Source organism: Bidens hawaiensis, unplaced genomic scaffold (assembly GCF_021521415.1).
Source record: "Bidens hawaiensis isolate Kalapana, Puna unplaced genomic scaffold, B.hawaiensis_p1.1 tig00000978_1, whole genome shotgun sequence".
Lineage (NCBI taxonomy): Eukaryota > Viridiplantae > Streptophyta > Magnoliopsida > Asterales > Asteraceae > Bidens > Bidens hawaiensis.
Window position 1 is genome coordinate 2,523,963 of NW_027491058.1, and position 22,564 is coordinate 2,546,526.

General features: G+C 33.5%; 2 protein-coding genes across 2 annotated transcripts; both read left to right on the forward strand.

The window, feature by feature from the left end:
• The first annotated feature begins 5,434 nt into the window (after positions 1-5,434).
• On the forward strand, positions 5,435-17,568 carry LOC143549871 (uncharacterized). Its single transcript, XM_077040658.1, has 5 exons — positions 5,435-5,556; positions 13,690-14,187; positions 14,982-15,113; positions 15,197-15,681; positions 16,838-17,568. The coding sequence occupies exons 1-5, from the start codon at positions 5,445-5,447 to the stop codon at positions 17,429-17,431; spliced, it is 1,821 nt and encodes a 606-aa protein (XP_076896773.1). The 5' UTR covers positions 5,435-5,444; the 3' UTR covers positions 17,432-17,568.
• Positions 5,999-8,815, forward strand: LOC143549204 (nuclear/nucleolar GTPase 2-like). Its single transcript, XM_077040166.1, has 11 exons — positions 5,999-6,239; positions 6,813-6,946; positions 7,023-7,138; positions 7,259-7,430; positions 7,561-7,662; positions 7,745-7,849; positions 7,942-8,070; positions 8,152-8,292; positions 8,377-8,477; positions 8,576-8,633; positions 8,735-8,815. Exons 1-11 carry the CDS (start codon positions 5,999-6,001, stop codon positions 8,813-8,815), a joined length of 1,380 nt encoding a protein of 459 aa, XP_076896281.1.
• Positions 17,569-22,564: the final 4,996 nt, after the last annotated feature.

Consider the following 22,564-nt stretch of genomic DNA (forward strand, 5'->3'; position numbering starts at 1 on the left):
TTCATTATCAAATCCTAAGTATATTATTAATTTGCTTATGATAAATAAAATTAAAATCCAAAAAATATATAAATATTAAAAACGAATTATGTAAAACAACTATATAACACGAGAGATAAAAACTAGTTTAATTAATAGTTAAAAATAAAAACAAATTTTTAGGATAATAAAAACCCAATATTTCTCTTTCTCTCTCTCTCCTTCGACCCATCTTCTCTCATAACACCACCAAACCACCCCCATCTTCTCTCTAAAACCACCACCGGTTCATCGAAATCCAAGAAGACTACATCAAAGACTAGCAAGAAAAGATGAAGCATTAACTGTTCCACCCTCAATTCTCCCTGTTCGCTTTCATCGTTTTCTTTCTTTTACATCCTGTTTTCTGAGTTTGCATCAAGCTTCAGCACAATTCCTAAGTCCAACATTTTTGCCATTCATAGTTATGGTGGTTGTAGGGAGAGTAGAGAAAGAATAGAGATGGAGTTTGAGTGTTCAATGAATATCTTCATTCCATCATTTATGATTTGAAACCAAGCTTCCATTATCTGACATTTCTTATTTGGAAGTTTACCCTCTCGATTCAGATCTGCAAACCTGAAATCCTTGTTCTTGAACCAGATCTTTAAAATCGAACCAAAACCTCCATTATTAGCTTTGAGGTGGTCCGGTGGTCCCTATGGTGGGGGAGGAGAGAGAGAGAGGATTATATATATATATATATATATATATATATATATATATATATATATATATACTAGTTTTTATCCCCCGTATTACGGAGGTTGTTTTATATTATTTGTTCTAATTTTTATTTATTTTTTGAATTTATATTTTTTTATTGTATGAAAGTTAATAATATACTTATGGTTTAATGATAAATTGTTTCATAAATAAATGAGATATTATAACCCGGTTTAAAAGCTATATGGTTTTGATGAGACCCAAGACCCGTTTATTTTTTTACTATAAAATTGGTTTTTTTAATTATAAATAATATTTATGAAAGTTAATAATATACTTATAGTTTGATGAGACCCAAAACCCGTTTATTATTTTTTACTATAAAATTAGTTTTTTAATTTAAATAATATATATATCTTTTTAAAAAATAAGATATTAATTTTTAGTATATCTTATTTTATAGGATTTTTACATCAATAATTTGGTGAGAATAATTTTTTATTTAATGAGATGTTATAACCCATTTAAGGAATATCTGGGTTTGGTAAGACCCATACCCATGAATTCGGGTCAAATGCATGAGAAACCTCCATTTAAAAATCAAGCAAATCTGGTGACTCCAAAAAAAGGGGAAGCGACCACATCGCGACACGCAAGATTTTTATGTCGTCGTTGATATATATATATATATATATATATATATATATATATATATATATATATATATATATAGGGAAGGGATATTTTGAGAACTTGATGAGTTGTAAGAACTTTAAGAACTCAATTTTGGACCACACATTTAATTAAATGAGTTAGAATATGTGGCTGAGATTAAATTTGATTAAAAAATAAATCAGGAGAGAGAATAAAGATTTTTGTTGATTACACAAGTTTAAACTTTAGTTACACATGTGTAAAAAGTCGATTCGGTGTGTAAAAAATTACGTTAATTTTTTGTACATTACTTACACTTACGTATTATACATGTGTAAAAAAATTTCAAAAAAAAAGTTGTTACGTTAAGTTCTTTCGAGTTCTTAAAACTCAAAGCGGTTCTCAAAAGAAATCAATCATATATATATATATATATATATATATATTATATTTTAGTATATATATTTTTAATTTATTAGTAGAGTAAAATGACTATGTTTGGGATTGCTTATTTCATCAACTTATAGCTTATAAACTTTTTGAAAAGTAATAAGGTGTTTGGGATTATTTATATTATGAGAGGAAAAGTTTCATAAATTACACATTTATAACTTATTAACTTAATAAAAAGTTATAAGGAGGCAAAATAAGAAATCCCAAACGCTCCTAAATACTGAGGTGATTTAAATGACAAACTTAATGTCCGTCGACGAAAAGTAAAAGCCGGGCATGAACTTTTGAATATAAAGTACGATTCGTGATATTTCTAAAGATAAAAAACAACAATTAAAAAACGATGAAAACATAAATGATGAATTTTGCTAGTTTATATTTATTCAATATGGCTATTACAAAATCTCAAACATATTTTTTTAATAACATATTAATATATAATTATAATTTCAATAATAAGACATATAATGATACGTGACTAAACTATAACATATATATTATATTCTTGACACAATTTAAACTTAGGCATTTTTTTCTATTTTTGTTCATACGTTAAGACCGTGTGTAGTGGATGAAGCGTTTGTATGAGACGTTTTACGTCATGTGACTCCACATTATTATAGGGTTTTTTTTTGTCTAAAAGGGTTAAATGGATGGAGTCCCTTCAAATCATTACCTTATTATTATTATTATTATTATATTAAAAATACAAATACAATCAACCAACCAGCCAACAACACCCCAAAAAAAAGCCCATAGCACACTGGGGGCGGTGTTCTCGGCGCTATGGGCAGTGGCGGAGCCACATACAAGTCACCGGGTTCGGCCGAACCTAGGTTCATTTTCGGTTTCATATATAACTCATAGGTATGATTTAACGAGCAAACACATTCTTTTTCGGACAGCGAAACCAATGTCACGAAGTCTATGGAAACATTTCACCGTTCGCCGGTAAAACAACAAAAACTTGAATTTTAGAGAGAGACAACGATGTTGTTTTCTTCAGCTTTGAGTACATGCCATTTAATTTTAGGGCATCCATGGAGAAGAAAATGGTATGAGGACAAGTCTTGTTAATTTCTTTCCGCTTACAAAATATACGTCTGGACAAATATTGTTTTTATTATAATAATACATGCCGTACCGTATTTTGTTTAGTGGCCGTCATTATTCATCCATATTTATTTTATTATTTTGAACGACTAAGATTTACTATATATAATTAAGAAGTTTGGTGCCACAAGTGGTTTTTTATTGGGCCACTTGGCAACACCGTATTGATCGGTGAATTTTGTTTGTTTTTTTTCTTTTTTTAGTTCAATTACTATAATAAATGTAACGAAAACCAGACAAATGTCAATTTTTTTTGTTTTAGTTTCGGTACCATAATAAATCTGAAAGAAATTGACTAAGTTCGCGCAGAATTGCGGCCTTATTTAAAACCCATGATCGGCAACGCTCCAGTTTACCAATGCGCAAGTTTACCGACCGCCCCCTCCCCAAACTGGGCGTCGGTCCACCTCAATGTATGTTTTCTTTTTCATGTTTCGGTACCGTAACGTACGTAATTAAATCCGACCGAATTCGTGTCAAGTTACCGCCTCAATGCTTGGGATGACAACGCCTGGATTTTATCACCGCCCGGGTTTATCAACCAAATATAAATCATCTTAAATATATTGTTTTCTTATATGTTAATTTGATTAATTTTTTGGGTTTTGACCCTCAAATTTTACCAGTTGTGTCAATATCGTAACGAACGTAGCCGGTACTGACCGAATTCGTGTCGACTTATCGTCGTAAAGCTCGGGTTTTACTAACGTTCGGGTTTCAACGCTGGGGCTTTGCCAGCTACTCGGCGCAACGCGCCAAATAGAAAAACTAGTTATTAATAAACTCCAATGTCTAGCAACAAGCTTGAAACAGAGGAACGTTCAACACCCAACCAAACTTCAAACTTTTTAAAATGTACAAGTACATAAACTCGACCAATCAAGTTTCTCTCGTCGCCCATGTTTTTATCCATACGAATATACTCCTTTAATTTTGTCCTCTATCATCATTTAAAAAAAATATTCGAACTAATAAGATGTGTAGCGGTTATATGAACAATGCTTGCATTTGCTATATTGAAAATAAATTCTTTCTGATAGTCGTGATAGAAGATGTTATGATTCGTTTTCAATGCATGAAAACGCGTATAGAACAATTATAGTATGTAAACATTTTTAATTAATTTGACTTGGTATTATATTTTATTTTAATGTTAACGATGTACTTTTGTTATGGTTGTGATATTCAATTTTATTTATTTGGCCGAATGACAGACAGTGGCGGATCCAGGAATTTTTTTCAGGTGGTGCACAACTTTTAGATGATTCAAATTCATAGAATCGGGTATAAAAAATTCCGGGTCGGTTTGAGGTTCGGGTCGGTTATATGGTTCGGGCAAAGTTCATTACATAATAAAAATACAATAATAAATTCCGGGTCCGTTTGAGGTTCGGGTCGGTTAGAAACCATATTCACACAATTAACCTTACCTCAACAAAAAACATCCACCAACACCACCACTCTTATCTTTCCAACCATTTTAACACCCAACACCAACAACCATGATTTGAAATATACTATTCGTGACCACAAGCCATTAAAACTAAATTTAACAAATAACCTAACAATTAAGTAGTTAGCAATCAAGAACAATTAACAAGTCAAGAACAATTAACATTTAACAAATGAATGCAAACTTACCTTCAAAGTGGGAGGATTCGAGCAATCGAGCTTCGAGGAAGAGTAGAAGACAGGAGGAGAGGAAGGCAGGAGGTTGGAGAACGGCCGGAAAAGCTGCGGTGGTGGTCGGGGAACGGCCGAAGGGGAAGAGGGGACAGGGGAGATAGCAGGCGCCATTGTGTTTAGTGTCTGTGTGTTTTATTTTTTGACTAATAAAACCCTAAATGGGTTGTGCAGTAGTTAGTAAAAGGGAAGAGTTCAAGAAAAAAAGTTCAAAAATTATATGGAAATCCGGAATCGAACTTGTGACCTTCAAGTTACAAAACCAGCACCTTACCAGCTGGCCAAACGTTTCAAATGTTTTTAAGGTGGTTCCTTCCTAATTTATAAGGTGGTTCCTCTAATGTTTTATATATACAAATACATTATTATTTTGAAACTCGGGTGGTTCCGGGGAACCACCCATTTCTACTATAGATCCGCCCCTGATAACAGACCTGACCCATCGGGCCCGAAATCTTTGACGATAGAAAAAAAAACGAACACTGAAAAATTCCGAACCCAAAGAAAAAAATTTATGACTCCGCCAATAACTATAGGGGCTCATTGGGTGAGGAAAGTGTCCCATTATGCATGGTCTAAATAATACGGTATAACTTAATGAAACATTATAAGGACGTGCTAATATCCAAAGTGACCTACAGCTTTCACGATCTCAAATTCTATATAAACGGAAGCTCTTGCGACAAGGTTGGATGCCCATATCAACACACTAAGACAGCTCGTCCCATATATAAAGGTATTAATATTCCGATGTACACTACAAAAACTTTTACTCTGATACGATGAAATTTTCTCCATTGCTGATAATCTTTATGTTCATTTGATTGCGTATGCCATTAAATAGCAAATCAGCATAGATGAATCCGTCAACAGGAAAAGAAATAGCGATGAGCAGAGTACTACTTGACAAGGCGAGTTCAATGGAGGATACAATGATGAAGCATGAGCAAACAATTAACATTCCACTTGGTAATATCTATACTATATACATTAAAGTAGAATGAGTTTGCCTTTTTACGTTATTGTTTAAAGTTTAACAGGGCATAATTCTCTTTTACGAATGTGAAACTATCATATTAGGGGGTGTTTGGTAGAGGGAATTGAGGGGTGAGAAATGGAACTGGAAATAATTCTCTTGTTTGTTTATAAAAGAAAGAGGTGAGAAATGGAAATAAACCATTTCCATTTCTCTGATTTTGTTTCTCTAAAAAAAGCGGAGAATTGGATTTCTAGGGTTTCATTTCTCCCATATTTCCTCCTTTTCCTTTCAAACTCTTTCTTTTCTCTCTGTGTATAGAACTCAGGAACACAGCGGCAGTCACCTGACATCCATCAGCATCGCCGCCGTACCGTGTATAGAAAGCCTAAACAACCATCAGCTGCTGCTTACCGAACTGCAGGCTTCGTAAAAATGGTGAAGAAGACGAAAGAGAAGTCTGTGAACGTGTCAGGTAAGCCGAAGCATTCTCTAGACGTCAACCGGAATGCCGCCGGAAACAAAAACAAAAGCGGCCGTACTTCCGCCACCGTGCGGCGTCTTAAGATATACAATACAAAGCCGAAACGTGACGCCAAAGGAAACATTCTAAAACATGATCTGCACTCAAAGGAGCTGCCGTCTACTCGTATTCAGCCTGATCGCCGCTGGTTTGGTACGTGATGTTTTAATTTATGTTAGATTGTAGATTATTGTGTTGGTTAGGTTTATAGTTAGTTAAGACTGATGGATGAGTTCATTATGTTATACTGTATATTTTCCTTCGGTTATATTAACCAATCGATTGGGTTAATTTGGCTAGTTTTTTGGTTTTCGGTTTCGTTAATTTTGGTTGATCAAAGTACATGAAGTGGAGGTATAAATACATGAAATTGAGGCATTAATACATGAAATTGAGGCATAAATACATGAAATTGAGACATAAATACATGAACTTCAGGCATAAATACATGAAATAGAGATATAAAAGCTAGAAATATATGAATGGTTTGTTTCAGTTAATTTCAGCTAACCGAGGGTACAAAAAAATCTGTAACCAGTTTTTGGTTTCGGTTAACAGTTCGGTTATTGCTCACCCCTAATATTTTCTGTTAGTTATTTTAGACTGGGTATTTTCTGTTAGACTGTAGACGGTGTTGATTAAGACTGATGGATGAGTTATTGAAACATGAGATGAAGCTGATCTTACATTGTCTTATTTTAAATATTCTTCTGGTTAACACTGTAGGTAACACTAGGGTTGTAAATCAGAAAGAGCTTGAGTTCTTTCGAGAAGAGTTGCAAACTCGGCTATCAAATAATTATAATGTGATTATAAAAGAGAGAAAGTTGCCTATGTCACTTTTGAATGATCATCAGAAGGTAAGTCAGATTTGAGATGCTTTAGGATGTGATCATATATTTAGTGCAATTTTGATGTTTTTTATATAATTTGAAGCAAGCAAGAGTTCACCTTCTTGACACTGAGTCATTTGCTGATGCATTTGGGCCAAAAGGGAAGAGGAAACGTCCAAAACTAATGGTGTCTGATTATGAATCATTAGTAAAGAGGGCTGATGGTTTTCATGGTAATTTAGTTTTGTCTAGTTTTGAGAGTTCAATTGTTGTTTTTGCTATAACTGTCTCTAGTGAATCACTGAATCGCTAATTGTTTAAATCTTGTATTAATATGTGTGCCAACTTTGTTGATGCATTTGAAGAAAAATGTGGTGGTGTTGATCCGACAGATGAAAATGTGGATGGATTTAGGGATCTAGTTCGCCACACAATGTTTGAAAAAGGTCAAAGTAAACGTATATGGGGTGAGCTTTACAAAGTCATCGACTCTTCAGATGTTGTTATCCAGGTTAGTGGTGTGCCAACTCCTTTTATGTTACAGTCAAATGCTTATGTAATTATCTTTGATTCTTTTCTTTATATGCATAATGTTTTTGAGGGAATTAATTGATAAGTGGTACACATGTTTCTGATTACAGGTGTTGGATGCTAGGGATCCTCAAGGTACTAGATGTTATCATCTTGAGAAGCATTTAAAAGAGAATTGCAAACACAAACACATGATTTTACTGTTAAACAAGGTAACTGTGATCTATTTTTGTAACTAAGGTCTTTTTAACAAGGTAACCATGATCATTAAATTTTTTACTCGCATTTGTGCAGTGTGATTTGACCCCACCATGGGTCACAAAAGGATGGCTTAGGGTACTGTCTAAAGAATATCCTACTCTCGCGTTTCATGCCAGCATTACTAAGTCTTATGGCAAGGTATGCTAATTGTTATTAGTTACTCATATGTATATGCATGATTTCTGCCATTTTAGTTTCTGTTTGATGATCTTTTGTTAAATTGCTTACAGAATTCCCTTCTATCGGTGTTGAGACAATTTTCACGCTTAAAAAGTGACAAGCAAGCTATATCGGTTGGATTTGTTGGGTACCCAAATGTTGGAAAGTCGTTAGTAATTAACACGTTGCGTACGAAAAATGTAAGTTCATTATTTCTTTTTTCTAAGCATGTGGAGGTCTTAACCGAACTTGATTATATTTTTTTGTTTTCTTTTATGAAGGTCTGTAAGGTTGCTCCAATTCCTGGAGAGACGAAAGTTTGGCAATATATAACACTTACAAAAAAGATATTCTTGATCGATTGTCCTGGTGTTGTTTATGGAAGCAGTGATACAGAAACTGATATTGTTTTAAAGGGCGTGGTATGTGAATTTTAACTTTTATCATAATAACAATTCACTTTCATTTCAAAGATTTTGCTTATGCTTAGTGTGTTATATTTGCAGGTTCGAGTCACGAATTTGCATGATGCCACAGAACACATTGGTGAAGTGTTGAACCGTGTCAAGAAAGAACACCTTGAAAGAGCATACAAGATAAAACAGTGGTATGCCTTATTTTTCTGATATATTTGTCTCATAAAGAAGTATTAGTATTTTTAGAATTGCAAATTCAATTTAAATTTTATCTGATTTTATGTCAAAGGGAAGATGAAAATGACTTTCTGGTTCAGTTATGCAAATTAACAGGCAAACTTCTAAGGGTAACTTTTTCTCTCTATTCTCCAATGGGTTAAACATGTGAAAGTAATTTGCTTTATTCAAAATGAGTATTGTGATATATGTTTTATGTTTGAATATACAGGGAGGTGAACCTGATTTGATGACTGCAGCAAAAATGGTTTTCTATATAGTATATATGTTGGTTAATCATCTTTATCGTTAAAGTTCCGTTAAATAGTTCGCTAGTTTATTATTAATAGATAAACTCTGTTATAATATTCAGTTAGTATAGTTAGGGTACAAAGTGTAATTAGTTAATAGTTGGTGTATATTGTTGTAATTAGTTAGAAAATAAACGAAGGTTGCGTCGTTTATACGAACCAACGCGACGGTAGATTGTAACCGCCGGTTGGTATAAATACCTCCGGCCACCATCATTGTAAATCATCCGTTTCATTTGCAAATCAATAATACAAGATTCGTTTATTATAACTGTTGTTATTTACGTATTATTGTTCGATTATTCGATCACGTGGCCCTCAATTGGTATCAGAGCGAGGCTCTAAGAAAACCCCAAAATTCGGAACCCTAATCGGTAAGAACAAAAGAGGGGAACATACCTGCAGAATTAGAAGACGGAGAAGAAGCACCGGTTGAAAGAAGTTCCGATTAAAAGGAAAGTCAGAACGATTGTTTTGGAGAAAACCGGTGGCGTGGTTTGTGTTGATCGGAAAGGGGAACGGAGGAAACAGAGTGGTTTTGATTTTGTAAATATGTTTACAAAAGTCAAAACATACATATAAATATAAGGAATTAATAATAGTAACTTAATTGTTTTATTATTTAAGAAAAAGGTAATTGTTTTTAAAAACAATTATATTTGGAATTAAATTCAAGAATTTGATTTTGGAAAAATTTAAAAACTTGAATAAACAATTCGAACCTGTGTGATTCGAATAGCAAGACTCCGAACCTTCGTGATTCGTTGAGAATAAGTGGGCTCCGAACCTTCGTGATTCGTAGAGCAAGAGTAAGACCTGTGTGGCAATTTAAGTCCTGTGTGGCACCTAAGACCTGTGTGGCAATCTAAGTCCTGTGTGGCAATAAGACCTGTGTGGCAAACAAAATCCTGTGTGGCAAATAAATCTTGTGTGGTACAAATCCTGTGTGGTATGAGCAAAACATGTGTGGTTCAATCGAGTAAGAAGTAAATATGTCTAGCAAAGAAGATTCATCAAGTGGATCAACAAAAATTCGTGAGCAAGGGAATATATCTCTTCAATGTCCAAAATTGATTGATTTAAACTATACGACATGGGCATTGTTGATGGAGACAATCTTAAAGGCTTATGGTATTTGGGAAGCGGTAAGCGCAGAAGAAGAAGTTGATGCAAAGAAGGCATATACGACCAAGACAATGATCCTACAAACGTTGCCAGAAGATATTTTGATGCAAGTGGCACAACACCCGACAACAAAAGAAGTGTGGGAGGCGATAAAAGTTCGACACCTAGGAGCGGACCTAGTTCAGAAAGCACGTCTACAGACATTAAGGAGCGAGTTGGAGAAGTTAAAGATGAATGAAAATGAAACCGTGAGTGATTTCTATGAAAAATTGGGAAGCATAAGAGCCAAATTTAAAAGTTTTGGTTCCAATCTCAAGGATAAGATAATTGTAAGGAAGTTGCTCAATTCACTTCCAAAGAAATTTCTACCAATCGTGGCATCTATCGAGCAATATTTGGAAATTGACAAAATGCCATTTGAAGAAGCGGTAGGAAGAATAATAGCTTTTGAAGAACGCCTTAAAAGTCAAGACGGACCAGAAGACGATAACGAAAGAAAGCTTTTGATGGCTAGTAATCATCCTAAGAACTGGCGTCATGGAAAAGGTCGTGGTAATAGAAGCCAAGACAAAGATCAAGGAAGAGAACCTTTCAAAGAAGAAAGAAGACGTGGAAATGCGAGTCGCGGATACAAAGACAAAAGTGATCTCAAGTGCTATGAATGTAATGAATATGGTCATTTCGCATATGAATCCCAAAGTGGAAAAACAAAGAAAAAGAATATCCGGAGGCTCATCTCATACATAGTTTAACTACGCTACTATGAATACAAAGCAAGCCGTGTTGAAGATCGAGATTAAGGGGTGATTGTTGGTTAATCATCGATCTCGTTAAAGTTTCGTTAAATAGTTCGTTAGTTTATTATTAATAGATAAACTCTGTTAGAATATTCAGTTAGTATAGTTAGGGTACAAAGTGTAATTAGTTAATAGTTGGTGTATATTGTTGTAATTAGTTAGAAAATAAACGAAGGTTGCGTCGTTTATACGAACCAACGCGACGGTAGATTGTAACCGCCGGTGGGTATAAATACCTCCGGCCACCATCATTGTAAATCATCCGTTTCAACTGCAAATCAATAATACAAGATTCATTTATTATAACTGTTGTTATTTACGTATTATTGTTCGATTATTCGATCCCGTGACCCTCGATATACACATCTCAATTATTTTACCACCACCACCACCAATAATAATAGAATACTATTGTTTAATTATAAATACCAAAAATTAGTGGACAACAATTTCAAATTGTAGTTATTACAATTAGTAACTTAATTCTTTAAAAACCGATTATGTATATATGGTAAAGTTAAAATACAAAGGGAAACAAAAATAAGAAGTGTGAGAAGGATTTATGACCATACAAAAAACTCTTTACAAATAAATTAAAAAAAATTAATAAAAAAATCATAACTCATAAATAAAAAAACGAAAAAATTTAAAAAAGAAAAATGTTTATGCCATCATTCCCGTTCCAAAAAAATGACGAAAAAATAAAAAAAATGACGAAAAGACACAATGTCAAAATCAAAGACACAATGACGAAAATGAACAAAAGACGCAATGATAACTAAAAAAAGCACAATAGATCGCAATATATAACACAATGACGAACAAAATATAGCACAATGTTGAGTAGTATAACATAATATAAAGAAAAAATGACACAATGTCAAGGAAAAAAACACAATTAATGACGAAAACAAATCCAAAACACAATGATAAAAAAAAAAGACACGATGACTTTTTTCACTCACCATTGTGTTTTTTTAGAGAACGAGAAAGACGGTGGAAACATTTTTGTGTTTTTACTTTTTTCGTTTTTTTATTAAATTTTGAGTTATGATTTTTTTATTAAATTTTTTTGAAGGGTGTTTTTGTGTGGCTAGAAATCCTTCTCATCCTTTTTCATAATTGTTTTCATTTGTAGAATAACTTGATCCTATGTATATAATCATAATCAATTTCTTGTGTAACTAAATTCTTTAAATCATTTCATTTTATATTAATTTATGTTTGCTTTATTTTATAAATTTTTATTATACATTTATATCTATATAATACTTCGCCGGTGTGTATGTGCGTGTGTATATTAATACACGCTTACATACATATATGTAACGAGATGAAACACATTTTTTTTACGAAAACAAGAAGATATAAAAAATAGTTCAAATGCAATTTTAGTCATCTCTCTTGAAAGTAGCAAACTATGAACAAGTTTTATGGATTTATAAATACTTTTAAATGGCAGGTATAAGTTATTTTACCTGCACATATGTAAGTAAAAACGTTTTAACATTAAAAGAAAAGACATAAACAAATTAGTTAAATGGTCTTTTATGTACATAAGAGATACTAATTTGTATTTAAAAAGTAGAATTTGCGTAGAATATATGAACCACTAATTAAAAAATTAAATGATTTCGTTTTGTTCTTTTTTGTACTTTCAAATTTTAGCACTTTAGTGTTATGAAATGCAACTCTTCACTATACACGTACGTATTGGCCTCTTTGATTGAATCAGATACATCATACATAACAATAGAAATCAATATGTATGAACAACAATATAATAGAACGATTTTGTATTAAGAATTCATGAAGAACATACGAGATTTACAATGACCAGCAACGGCCGGCTAAAGTTCTCATACAATCGAGGCGACGCTTGAGGAATCGTCACAACCTATGTTTGTTCCTATTTGAACGATTTCTAGATTACATAATGATACATTTGACCCTCTACATCTAACAAATACAATAAGATATCATAATAACAAATACACAATGTACCATAATAAAAAATAAAATGAGATATCATACATTCTGGTCCTATAAGGCCATGTGTAGTAGGCTACAAATTGAGGTGACAAAGGGCGACGAGGAATGACAACAACCCCCGGGCGATAAAAGGGGCGACAAGGTGGGGGGCGACGAGAATTTGTCGCATTGGTGAGAACGGAAATAATAATATAATAATAATGTGACAATTAGTAGCCCTCCACGTGTGAAATCACCCTATAACACCATTACACCCCAAAACAAAAATTCTTCCTTTATTGACTGGGTGTCACATGTCAAAATCTCCCTACTTGTAGCCTCCCACTACACATAGCCTAATAATCCAAACTTGTATCACACAATTAAGGTCAATAGTATGTCGTGCGTGAGTCTATTCTTTACTATATATATATATATACTCTTTTTTTGTTTCTAGGTTCTATTTCTTAATTCAAGATCTCAGGTAATATCTAGAATCAAATAATTAGTAGATTGTTAAGCCAAAATGGCAATGGGCTTGGGTTATGATCTTATAATCTACAATATGATGATCAAGCCAATTCTATGATTATAAGTTCAATTCATACCTGACCAGGCCAGAATAGGGTTATATACATTCTCATTGTGACAAGGGGACGCCATTTGAGCGTATCTAAATGGATACTATGTTTACGTATGAATATCGTACGTCGTTACATTCATGTTTATCATCAAAAGCAAATCTGCTCTAGTAGTAGTTGATCGAATGTAAACTAGGGTTGTTAATTAGCTTATCAAAACCGATCGAGGGTTTGCTCATGCTTGGCTAGTTTACAAACCTAACCAAGCTGATCCGCTTGTTTGCTAACCGAGCCGGGTCAAATGGGCATTTTTTGATGAACGAGCGCCGAGCATGCTCTTATAAGCTATAAACGAAGTTATTGTGCACTAACTAACAATATGTTTTTGGAATTAATTTGAAGGAAATACTGAAGATTATTTAAAGTTGGTTGTTCCATTATATGAAGCATCCAATACAGGTGACTGGGAAACAGCAAAGATCATATTTGACAAACGCCCAGATTTGGTATCGACTGATGTCAATAATTATCTCGGCACAACACTTCATGTGGCAGCGACATCAGAGGAAACCAAGCTGAGCTTAAACTTTATGAAGAATCTTGTGAATATAATGACAAGAGAGCAGCTGGAACTTAAAAATAAACATGACAACACTGCCTTTTCGATAGCATCTTCATCTGGAAAAGATAAAATGGCTTTCATTATGATGGAAAAAAATCGCAACCTGTTGAACATCCGTGGTAATAATGGATATTTGCCATTATCCATTGCTGCTATAACGGGAACAGACAACATAGTAAAGTGTCTATACAAGAATTCTCAGAAGATGACCGGTGATCATTGGACAGATAGAGATAGGTGTTTGACACTCTTTCACTGTGTGGAGCGTAACTTCTTTGGTACGTAATCTTGTACATGTGATGCATCTTGTTTTTGCACATGATCACAATTGAAGGGTCATTGGCCTTGCGGCATCTAGGTGCATAAAACTTTGTCTTTCCATTTGGTACTGAAGGTTCCATGAGTGACAAAAACTGTTGAATTTAATAACAAAAACATGATCGCAACAGCCATTTCTAAAATAATTGCACTAAATCATTGATATTCAAGCATATTAATTTCCTTAATTTGAGAAATGAAAAGAAAGATTTTTAAGTTTACAATTATGGATATATTAATTGCTAAAACAAATGTTAATATATGCTTAGAATAAGACGTTCTAAGTTGGTGGCTCAGTGGAAATACAAAGTTTCTTAAGCACCTATAAGGTCGTGGAAATACAAAGTTTCTTAAACACCCATAAGGTCGTTCAGGTCCTGGGAAGTAAAAGAAATTTGCCTTAAAAATGCTTAGGGGCTGTTTGTTTACATCTGAATGGAACCATTCAGATGTAAACATCTGATTTATTCAGACTTCAGACTGTTTAGTTTCAAACAGAAAAACATCTAAATGGTTAAAATTAGGTCTGAATCATTCAGACTTACTGTTGTTGCTGAATGAGACAGATGCTCATTCAGATCTAACTCATTCAGATCTGAATGAACCAAACAGCCCCTTAGTTAAGATACATATTAATTATTCTTCATTTATAGTTACATATTATATCTTTTTTGTTATCTATGTTTACTGTTTACTATTTCATATGTTCTACTTAACCTTATATCATTAAGATGTTGCCATCTATCTTCTATAGATGTTGCGGTACAAATTGTGGAGGATAGTCCAGAACTTGGTAGGAATGTATCGCTACTCGAGGTTTTGGCACAAAAGCCCTATGCAATATTTAGATTAAAAAAGAATTTAATCACGAGAATCATGGAACGAGGTAAGAGTTAATTATGTTTACTGCCATCTCTAGGTAATAGTATTTACTTGTTTCGGTTTACCTTATTTTGGTCATTGTTTCAGCTTGTAGATTTTTTGGCATAAATGTACAACCTGTGGCTGAAGTGGAAAGCTATGGATTGAAATTACTAAAAATCATTTGGGCACATGCTACGAGAACAATGAACCTTGATGAAATTGAGTGTATGCTCAGAGGGCAGCCAAATCACTTGGATAATGGAACGACACAACAACATTTGTCAAGAGTATTATTTGTTGCTGCAGAAACAGGCAACACGGGGTTTATAGTTGAGTTGCTTCGAACATATCCTCATTTTATGTTTAATAGAAATGAGGATGGGTTCACTATATTTCATGTAGCTGTTATGCATCGTCATCATGGTATCTACAGCCTATTGTATGAAATAGGCAGCTCCAAAGATGATATATGCATGCTACTTGACAAATCGGGTAATAACTTGCTACATTTAGTTGGGAAGACTTCAAAGGAGATGGCAGCTAAGACGTCTACATCACTGCTAATGCAACGGGAATTAAGGTGGTTCAAGGTATATCTGTTAATTAATGTCTCCAAAATGATTAATAATTGATTGCTCGGAACTCATTTAATATAGACAAAATGGCAAACCTGGTGCTTTATGTTTGCACGGGTTTTCATTAGACGTCATTTGGCAAAAGAAATGACAGAAAATGTATTTCATGTTACATATTTTGTTCACTCTACGTCCTTTGGTAGCAACCCAATTAAATTTTTTCGTTAAATATGATCATGTGCAAAGCACATGAGGACAGTGTAGTAAATTCACACATCAATCAACACTAATTTCCACTTCAATCTTCAACACTCAATTCCACTTCAAAACATCATATCATCAATGACTTCCATTAACAAATCATCAACTCTAGACCTCATCATTCATCTTCATCATCAGTTTCTCTCAACAGAACTCTTTCCATCGAGTCTGTACAGAGCAATCGGAACAGTCTGAGCGAACGCAAACCGTCAATTAATATCTCAATTCCGGTGAAATCGACGGTGAAAGTGGAATCAGAAGTTGAACAGAGGCATTACAAAGGTGTACGACAACAGCCGTGGGGAAAGTTCGTGATGGAGATACGACATCCGAATAAGAAAGGAACTAGGGTTTGGTTAGGTATGTTTGACAAGGCCGTACAGGCGGCACGTGAGTACAACCGTGCGGCGTTTAAGCTTCGTGGTAATGAGGCGATATTAAACTTTTCGTTGGAGGTTGGGAGTGCCACGGCGGTGGTGGTGATGGCGGTTACGGCGGTGAAGAGTGGTGGTCGGAAAAGAGGTGCCGGAGAGATTGAACCGTGCGGTGAAGAGTGGTGGATCTGTTGGAGAGAGATAGATAGAGAGAGAGAGAGTTTATTTTACAAATATATATATGTTTTATTTTAATTATTAAATATATTTATAAATTTACAAAACTACCCTCATGTGGGATGCATATGACCAGATTTAACAAGAAAAATTAACTAGATTAGTATCAAATGACATAATGTGATAGGGTTTTGAAACGTAAAGGATGTTTTCTGTTATTAAGTTTGCCAAAGGATGTCCATTGAAAAACCGTGCAAACATAAAATGACATCTTTTGCCATTTTGTCTTTAATATAACACTAATTTACTTAAAAGAAAAATTTATAATGATTTGTTGTCTATAATTTTTTGTTTTGTAGGAAGTTCATTACATAATGCCACCTTATTTAAGGGAAGCGAAAAACAAAGATGGCGAAACACCACATGAGTTGTTCTCTAAAGAAAATGAAGATACTGTTTCCAAAGGACTGAAATGGATGAAAGACTGCATTGTTGTTGCCGCACTTATAGTCACTATTGCATTTGATGCAGCCTTTACATTTGACGCAGGAAATTTTACTTCTTTGAGACAGCCTACCTTCCTTGCATTTGTTATTGCAGGCTCTATTTGTTTGTTCTCTTCCTCAACCTCACTTTTAGTGTTCTTGTCTATCCTCACATCTCGTCACAAACGTGACTTTGTGTATTCATTACCCAGAAAGTTGATGGTCGGTCTACTAACCCTTTTCATCTCTGTAGTGGCAATGATGCTGACTTTTAGTGTTGGTTTCTTTGTGCTATACGGGTATAACAACTGGCTACCGATCCTTATTGCTGCATTTGCTGCCCTTTCCGTCATTGTATTTACAGTGTTGCAGTTTTCTCTTTTATTGGACATGTTTCACTCTATGTACGAGTATCGCTACCTGCTAAAACACAAGAAACCTATGCTCTACACCAAAATCCGAGGTTAAGTTCTAATAACTCTCCTTGATGATGAGTCTTTGTCAAAAGATGTTGATGTGCACTTTGATGGATTAAATATACGTGTATTTAATTTGTTTTATTGCTCCGAATGTATTGATATTTGATCTTTTTGTTGTCTGTTAAATAAATTAGAGTCCTTGTAAGCAATATTACTCTTATCTATATTATGTTTCTTAACGAATTTTAAACTAAATCCATACAACATCAATCTCAAATTCGAATTCTGCATCATACTTACGAGGAATGATGAAACTACCATTTTTTATGAACGTCTTCATTTGTTTCACTTGCTTAAAATTGTAAACAATAGAGCGTACGCATTTAGAAGAATGTGTAATTATATTGTGTATTGACTATTTTGACTTACAAAAGAAAGGAAATTAAGCTCTATTTAGATCACGTCAAACAGGCACTTTCGCCTTTCGGGCAAGTATGTGACTTCTCGATGCTTAAGTGTCCGGATGTTACCATTGGAGGAAGCGTCCAGTTAGGTTTTGTTTGTGGATGTCCAAAAATCTAAACACAACCAGATGGAGTGGTAGCCGCTTGTCCACTCACACAAAAACAGTTTTTTAATATATTACTAGCTTAGATACCCGTGTAGAACACGGGTTTAACAAATTTAATTTTATAAACATTTGAAATATATATAATAAAAAGTCTTGATAAGCAAATTTGAGTATTAAATATAAAAGGTACAAATATACATTCCGGTTAAAAATATATATATTTTTAATAATACATTTATCACAAAACATGCAAAATGTTAAGTGCTCGAACACAAAATAAATGATTGTTAAAAAATTAAGTTGAATAATAAATACAATAATGCATAATCAACCCAAGTCTAGAATATTAAATTAGTTGGTCTTCTAAAATGGAACCGTACTTTGTCTCTTAAAAGAAGTTGGTGCAATTTTTAGATCTGTTTGTCAACGGAAGATTTTCCGGGCATTCTTCACATGCTTGGGTTTTGCGTTGTTGTTAGGTAGTGCGGGCCTATAAATAAAGTAGCAAGAATTCTCTTGGAGATGTTTTTCAAACTTGGGAAAGTAAGGTTTGAACACGCTTACTTCATTCCTGAACATTTAACCTAGTTGTGATAGCTGAATATTAAATAAATAAAAAATGATGTTAAATATTTACATGGCCGTCTCAACGTGCCCGGAGGCCTAAACCGAGACAAAAATTTGAGGCCCTTTTGAATAACGATTTTTTACTTTCCATTTGACAATTTTTAACCCAAAAACCATATCAGACATATAAATCTAACCGCGTTCCATAAATGTTAAATAAATTTGTTTAAATCACAAGATAAAGGGATTGTTGTGGCCAAATGAGTGTTCTTTAGTATTTTTATTTTCTTTTATAATATTAAATCCTTAAACTTATGGTGGCCCTAGGAATGCGGAGGCCCAAGGCTGTTACCTTACTTGGCTGACCTTAGAGCCGGCATTGAATATTTAGCTCATTATAATTAAAATCATTTCAATTTACTAAATTTCGTTAGCACATTTGTTGTTTGGTTTTATCTGTTGTCTCTCAATCTAATCAAAAACCATTTTTGGTTCCATTACGTATTAGAGACATTGATAGAAGAATTAATTACATAATTTGTTGTGTATGGTAGTTAATAAAATATTACAAAATATGATGATCAATGCAGGAAAACAGAAAAACATACCTAGATGGTAAAACGTTTTACCAAAAGATGCAAAGAGTTAATCATATATGTTTTTGTCATCACGTTATGGTATTTATAACATTATAGAATTATGAATCATTTAATGAGTTAATCGGTAATTTGGAAAGATAACAATTATTTTGAGTATGAATCAATCAATTTATTTTTAGAGGATTACATGTAATTTAAAAAAATATCCTTAATTTGATTAAAATGTCAAAAATATGCAATTAACATAAATACTTGAAATTTAAAATTCAAACATAATATGACGTGTAATTAGCAATATTTAAATCTTTGTTGAATTTTTTTAATTTAGAAAAGTATAATTATGGCGTAAATTACGGAATAACATAATTAGAAGTTTATGTTTAAATAAGTAAGATATATTGTATGTTTAAATTAGTTTACTATAATTAATAAGTAGAATGACAAAATACTAAATTATAATAGCTATTTATATATGGTATATATTCTGTTAACTGGGTCGGGTATGAATATAAACCGAGTTTGTAAAATGAGTGTGGTGGGAGGCGGGAAATTAAAAGAAATGATGGGCTAGATAAAGGACACGGCATAAAAAAATATTTATTTATTAATTAGTATAGATATATGTATATGTAAAACTTTATTGAAATATAACAAAGTTAAAGTATTATTCAAATTAGGTCATGATGTGGGGATAATATTATTGTGAGCCTTGTATATATTTCTATCGTTAAATATGTACTCGTTAATTTTATAGATCAGTTTGTTACACTTGTAAAGCCCCATGGGAATGTATGATTGGGCCATTACTTTATGAATGTATGATTGGGCCTAGGGGTACTTATAGGCTAAGACCTACCTTTGGCATATAACCCTTGTCACACACACACAGACACACAGACACTTCATACACCTTCATAACACACTTAAGAGATTATTCAAGATCTGAAAGCAAACGACCCGAGTGTAAAAGTTGGATTCCACCCTCCTTGTACGGATTGATCGAACCAAACACTTCTAGATTCATTTGAGGACCTACGGGTTACTCACATTTTTTTTTGTCTCAATTAGATCACTTAACTTAAATTTATTTTCACTATTGAGTAATTATCAGGTGCCCACCGGTGAATCTTCATCAAATTTATTCCTCTACTTGCTAACGAGTTTATATCTAACCTTATTCTTTCGTCTCGGTTTCTTCCCTACTATCCCTCTTTAGAAAATTTCTTTACAAGTAAGGGGTAAGGAGAAAATATGGATGAGGGCTGATTGGGGGTTCATGTCTCACAAATTGGCTAATTACACTTTAGTCTTTACTAGTATCCATATTGACAAGATAACACAAATGAATAAATTCTTTTTATTTATTAAAACTCGGGATGTTACATCTATAAATAAACCAAAGAACATTATATTATATCTTTAAATTTGAATGAATAAAACAGCTTCAATGATAGGTCACACTCCTACATTCGTATACATGGAATGCGTAATATACTAAGACGAAGGAAATTCAAGATTCACTTCATCAATACATTTTCATTCATGCATGCGTTTGTATTTCTAATATGACTAGCTTAAGTAAATCAAGGATTGCACGAACATGATGGAGAAATGTTAGCGATAAAGGGCATTAAGTACAAGACCAAATTTTAGTGTATATATGTTAGAGCATTCTCAACCCGTCTTCTATAATTATGTGAGGGGAATTTGCAAATTATAGGGTGATGTTATGAGTGTAAATTACAGGGTGAAGAGAGAAATGTTATTATTTTTTTGTAAATTTAGAGAAACTTTGTTTGTCTCTATTTATTTTTTAATATTTGTTGTGAGTAAAGAAGAGAGAAAACAATATTGATAAAGGTAAGAAAATATTATTAATTAATTGAACAGGAGAAAGAAATATGGTGTTTTTAATGTAATATATAGATAAGGATGAGGGACGAGTTGTGAATGCTCTTATGATTACTTTGAGTGAATCGATGAATGTCAAATCAAAATCATTCCAAAAACCTAAGAGCACAAAGAAATAAAGATAAACATTTATACAAATAAAAAAGGTGTGGAGTACACATTTATTCATCACTATTCTTATTCTACAAATCTAATAACTTGGTCGTTAAAAGTGAAATGTCCCATTGGTGGGGGTTCGAATCAATGTCGGGTGCAGGGGGTACAGCCCATGGTGGGTGTCTCGATGAAAAATCTTCAATCCAAGTTGTCATAGATTTTCATGTTTGGTGCAAAGTTGTGTTGAAATGTCCATGAATTGAACCGATTATCAATAGTAAGTCTCTATTGATGATTAGTGGTAACAATAATTTTTCTCATTAGGATGTATGGTGCAAGCTTTCTTACTCCTATGCTAACTTTGCCACCAACTACCCCTAAACATCCCTAAAAGATTGCGGCACAATCTTTTGAACCAGAAAAATACCCTAGAGTTATTTTTTTATATGAAAATTAAGGATGAAACTAGTCTTTATCCTTTGGTTCGTGAACCCAAAATTCAAATTGTTTCCCAATTAGCTCCATTTGTGGTGGTGTTACCACCCAACTCGATGATTCCCGCTTGTGAACACGAAGGGAATCCTGACGACCCTAAGGGATGAAAAGTTTTTCACTTACGTAGTTGTAAATTTTTGTTATTGTCAACCGTCAACTAAATTGATAAGTCAAATACATAAAGGGAGGTTTTTTTGTTTTTTTTCCTTCTGGGGGGGGGGGGGGGGGCACTCCCCAAATAAAATCGTGTTAATTTGATTGAAGGTCACTTATCCTAGCTGACTCTCATTTCCATTTCTAAAATTTAGAAAAATCATCTAAATAATCACTCTAACCCATTCTCAATTTCCAAACTCCATTTCTAAATTTTAGTGAAATAGTACATGAAGACTCCAAATTTAGTAAAGCCCTACAACACTCCATTTACAACTCCCGCCATCATTCTCCCCCTCAAAAAGGTTGAAATGGCAAAAAAGGATCCATGAGCATTTCTAGAATTAGTGTAATGCAGATTTGACATCTGAAAGTTAGACTGTGGGTTTTGGGTACTCTCATTATTCAATAGTTGATACTATTTGAAGTGTTGGGTTAAAACCAAAGTAATTGTAGCATATAAATACACCTAGTTATAGAAGCATGAGCCATGGATGTTATCACTGATCGGTTTTATTTCAAGACCCAACAAACCTGGTAGAACCATTTACTTTAGAAACCATTTAATTAGCTACAACTTACCAAGTCTGCTTGTTGCTTGACTCGTGATCATTGTGGTTTATTGCTTATGTTGGATTGTTATCATTGCTCCTCCCTTCCGGGTCCCATATCAACCACCCTACACCAAAAACCAATTTCACAAGGTATTTAAAAAATTAATTGAAACAAAAATAATAATTATTCAATAGTAGATACTATTTGCAGTGAGTTTCGGGAGTTGGGTTAACCC

Coding starts and splice junctions, on each gene's coding strand:
- LOC143549871 (XM_077040658.1), top strand. CDS start 5,445: ATGAATCCGTCAACAGGAAAAGAAATAGCGATGAGCAGAGTACTACTT. Junction 5,557..13,689: donor AACAATTAACATTCCACTTG/GTAATATCTATA, acceptor ATTAATTTGAAG/GAAATACTGAAGATTATTTA. Junction 14,188..14,981: donor TGTGGAGCGTAACTTCTTTG/GTACGTAATCTT, acceptor TATCTTCTATAG/ATGTTGCGGTACAAATTGTG.
- LOC143549204 (XM_077040166.1), top strand. CDS start 5,999: ATGGTGAAGAAGACGAAAGAGAAGTCTGTGAACGTGTCAGGTAAGCCG. Junction 7,431..7,560: donor CTTCAGATGTTGTTATCCAG/GTTAGTGGTGTG, acceptor TTCTGATTACAG/GTGTTGGATGCTAGGGATCC. Junction 8,478..8,575: donor GCATACAAGATAAAACAGTG/GTATGCCTTATT, acceptor TTTATGTCAAAG/GGAAGATGAAAATGACTTTC.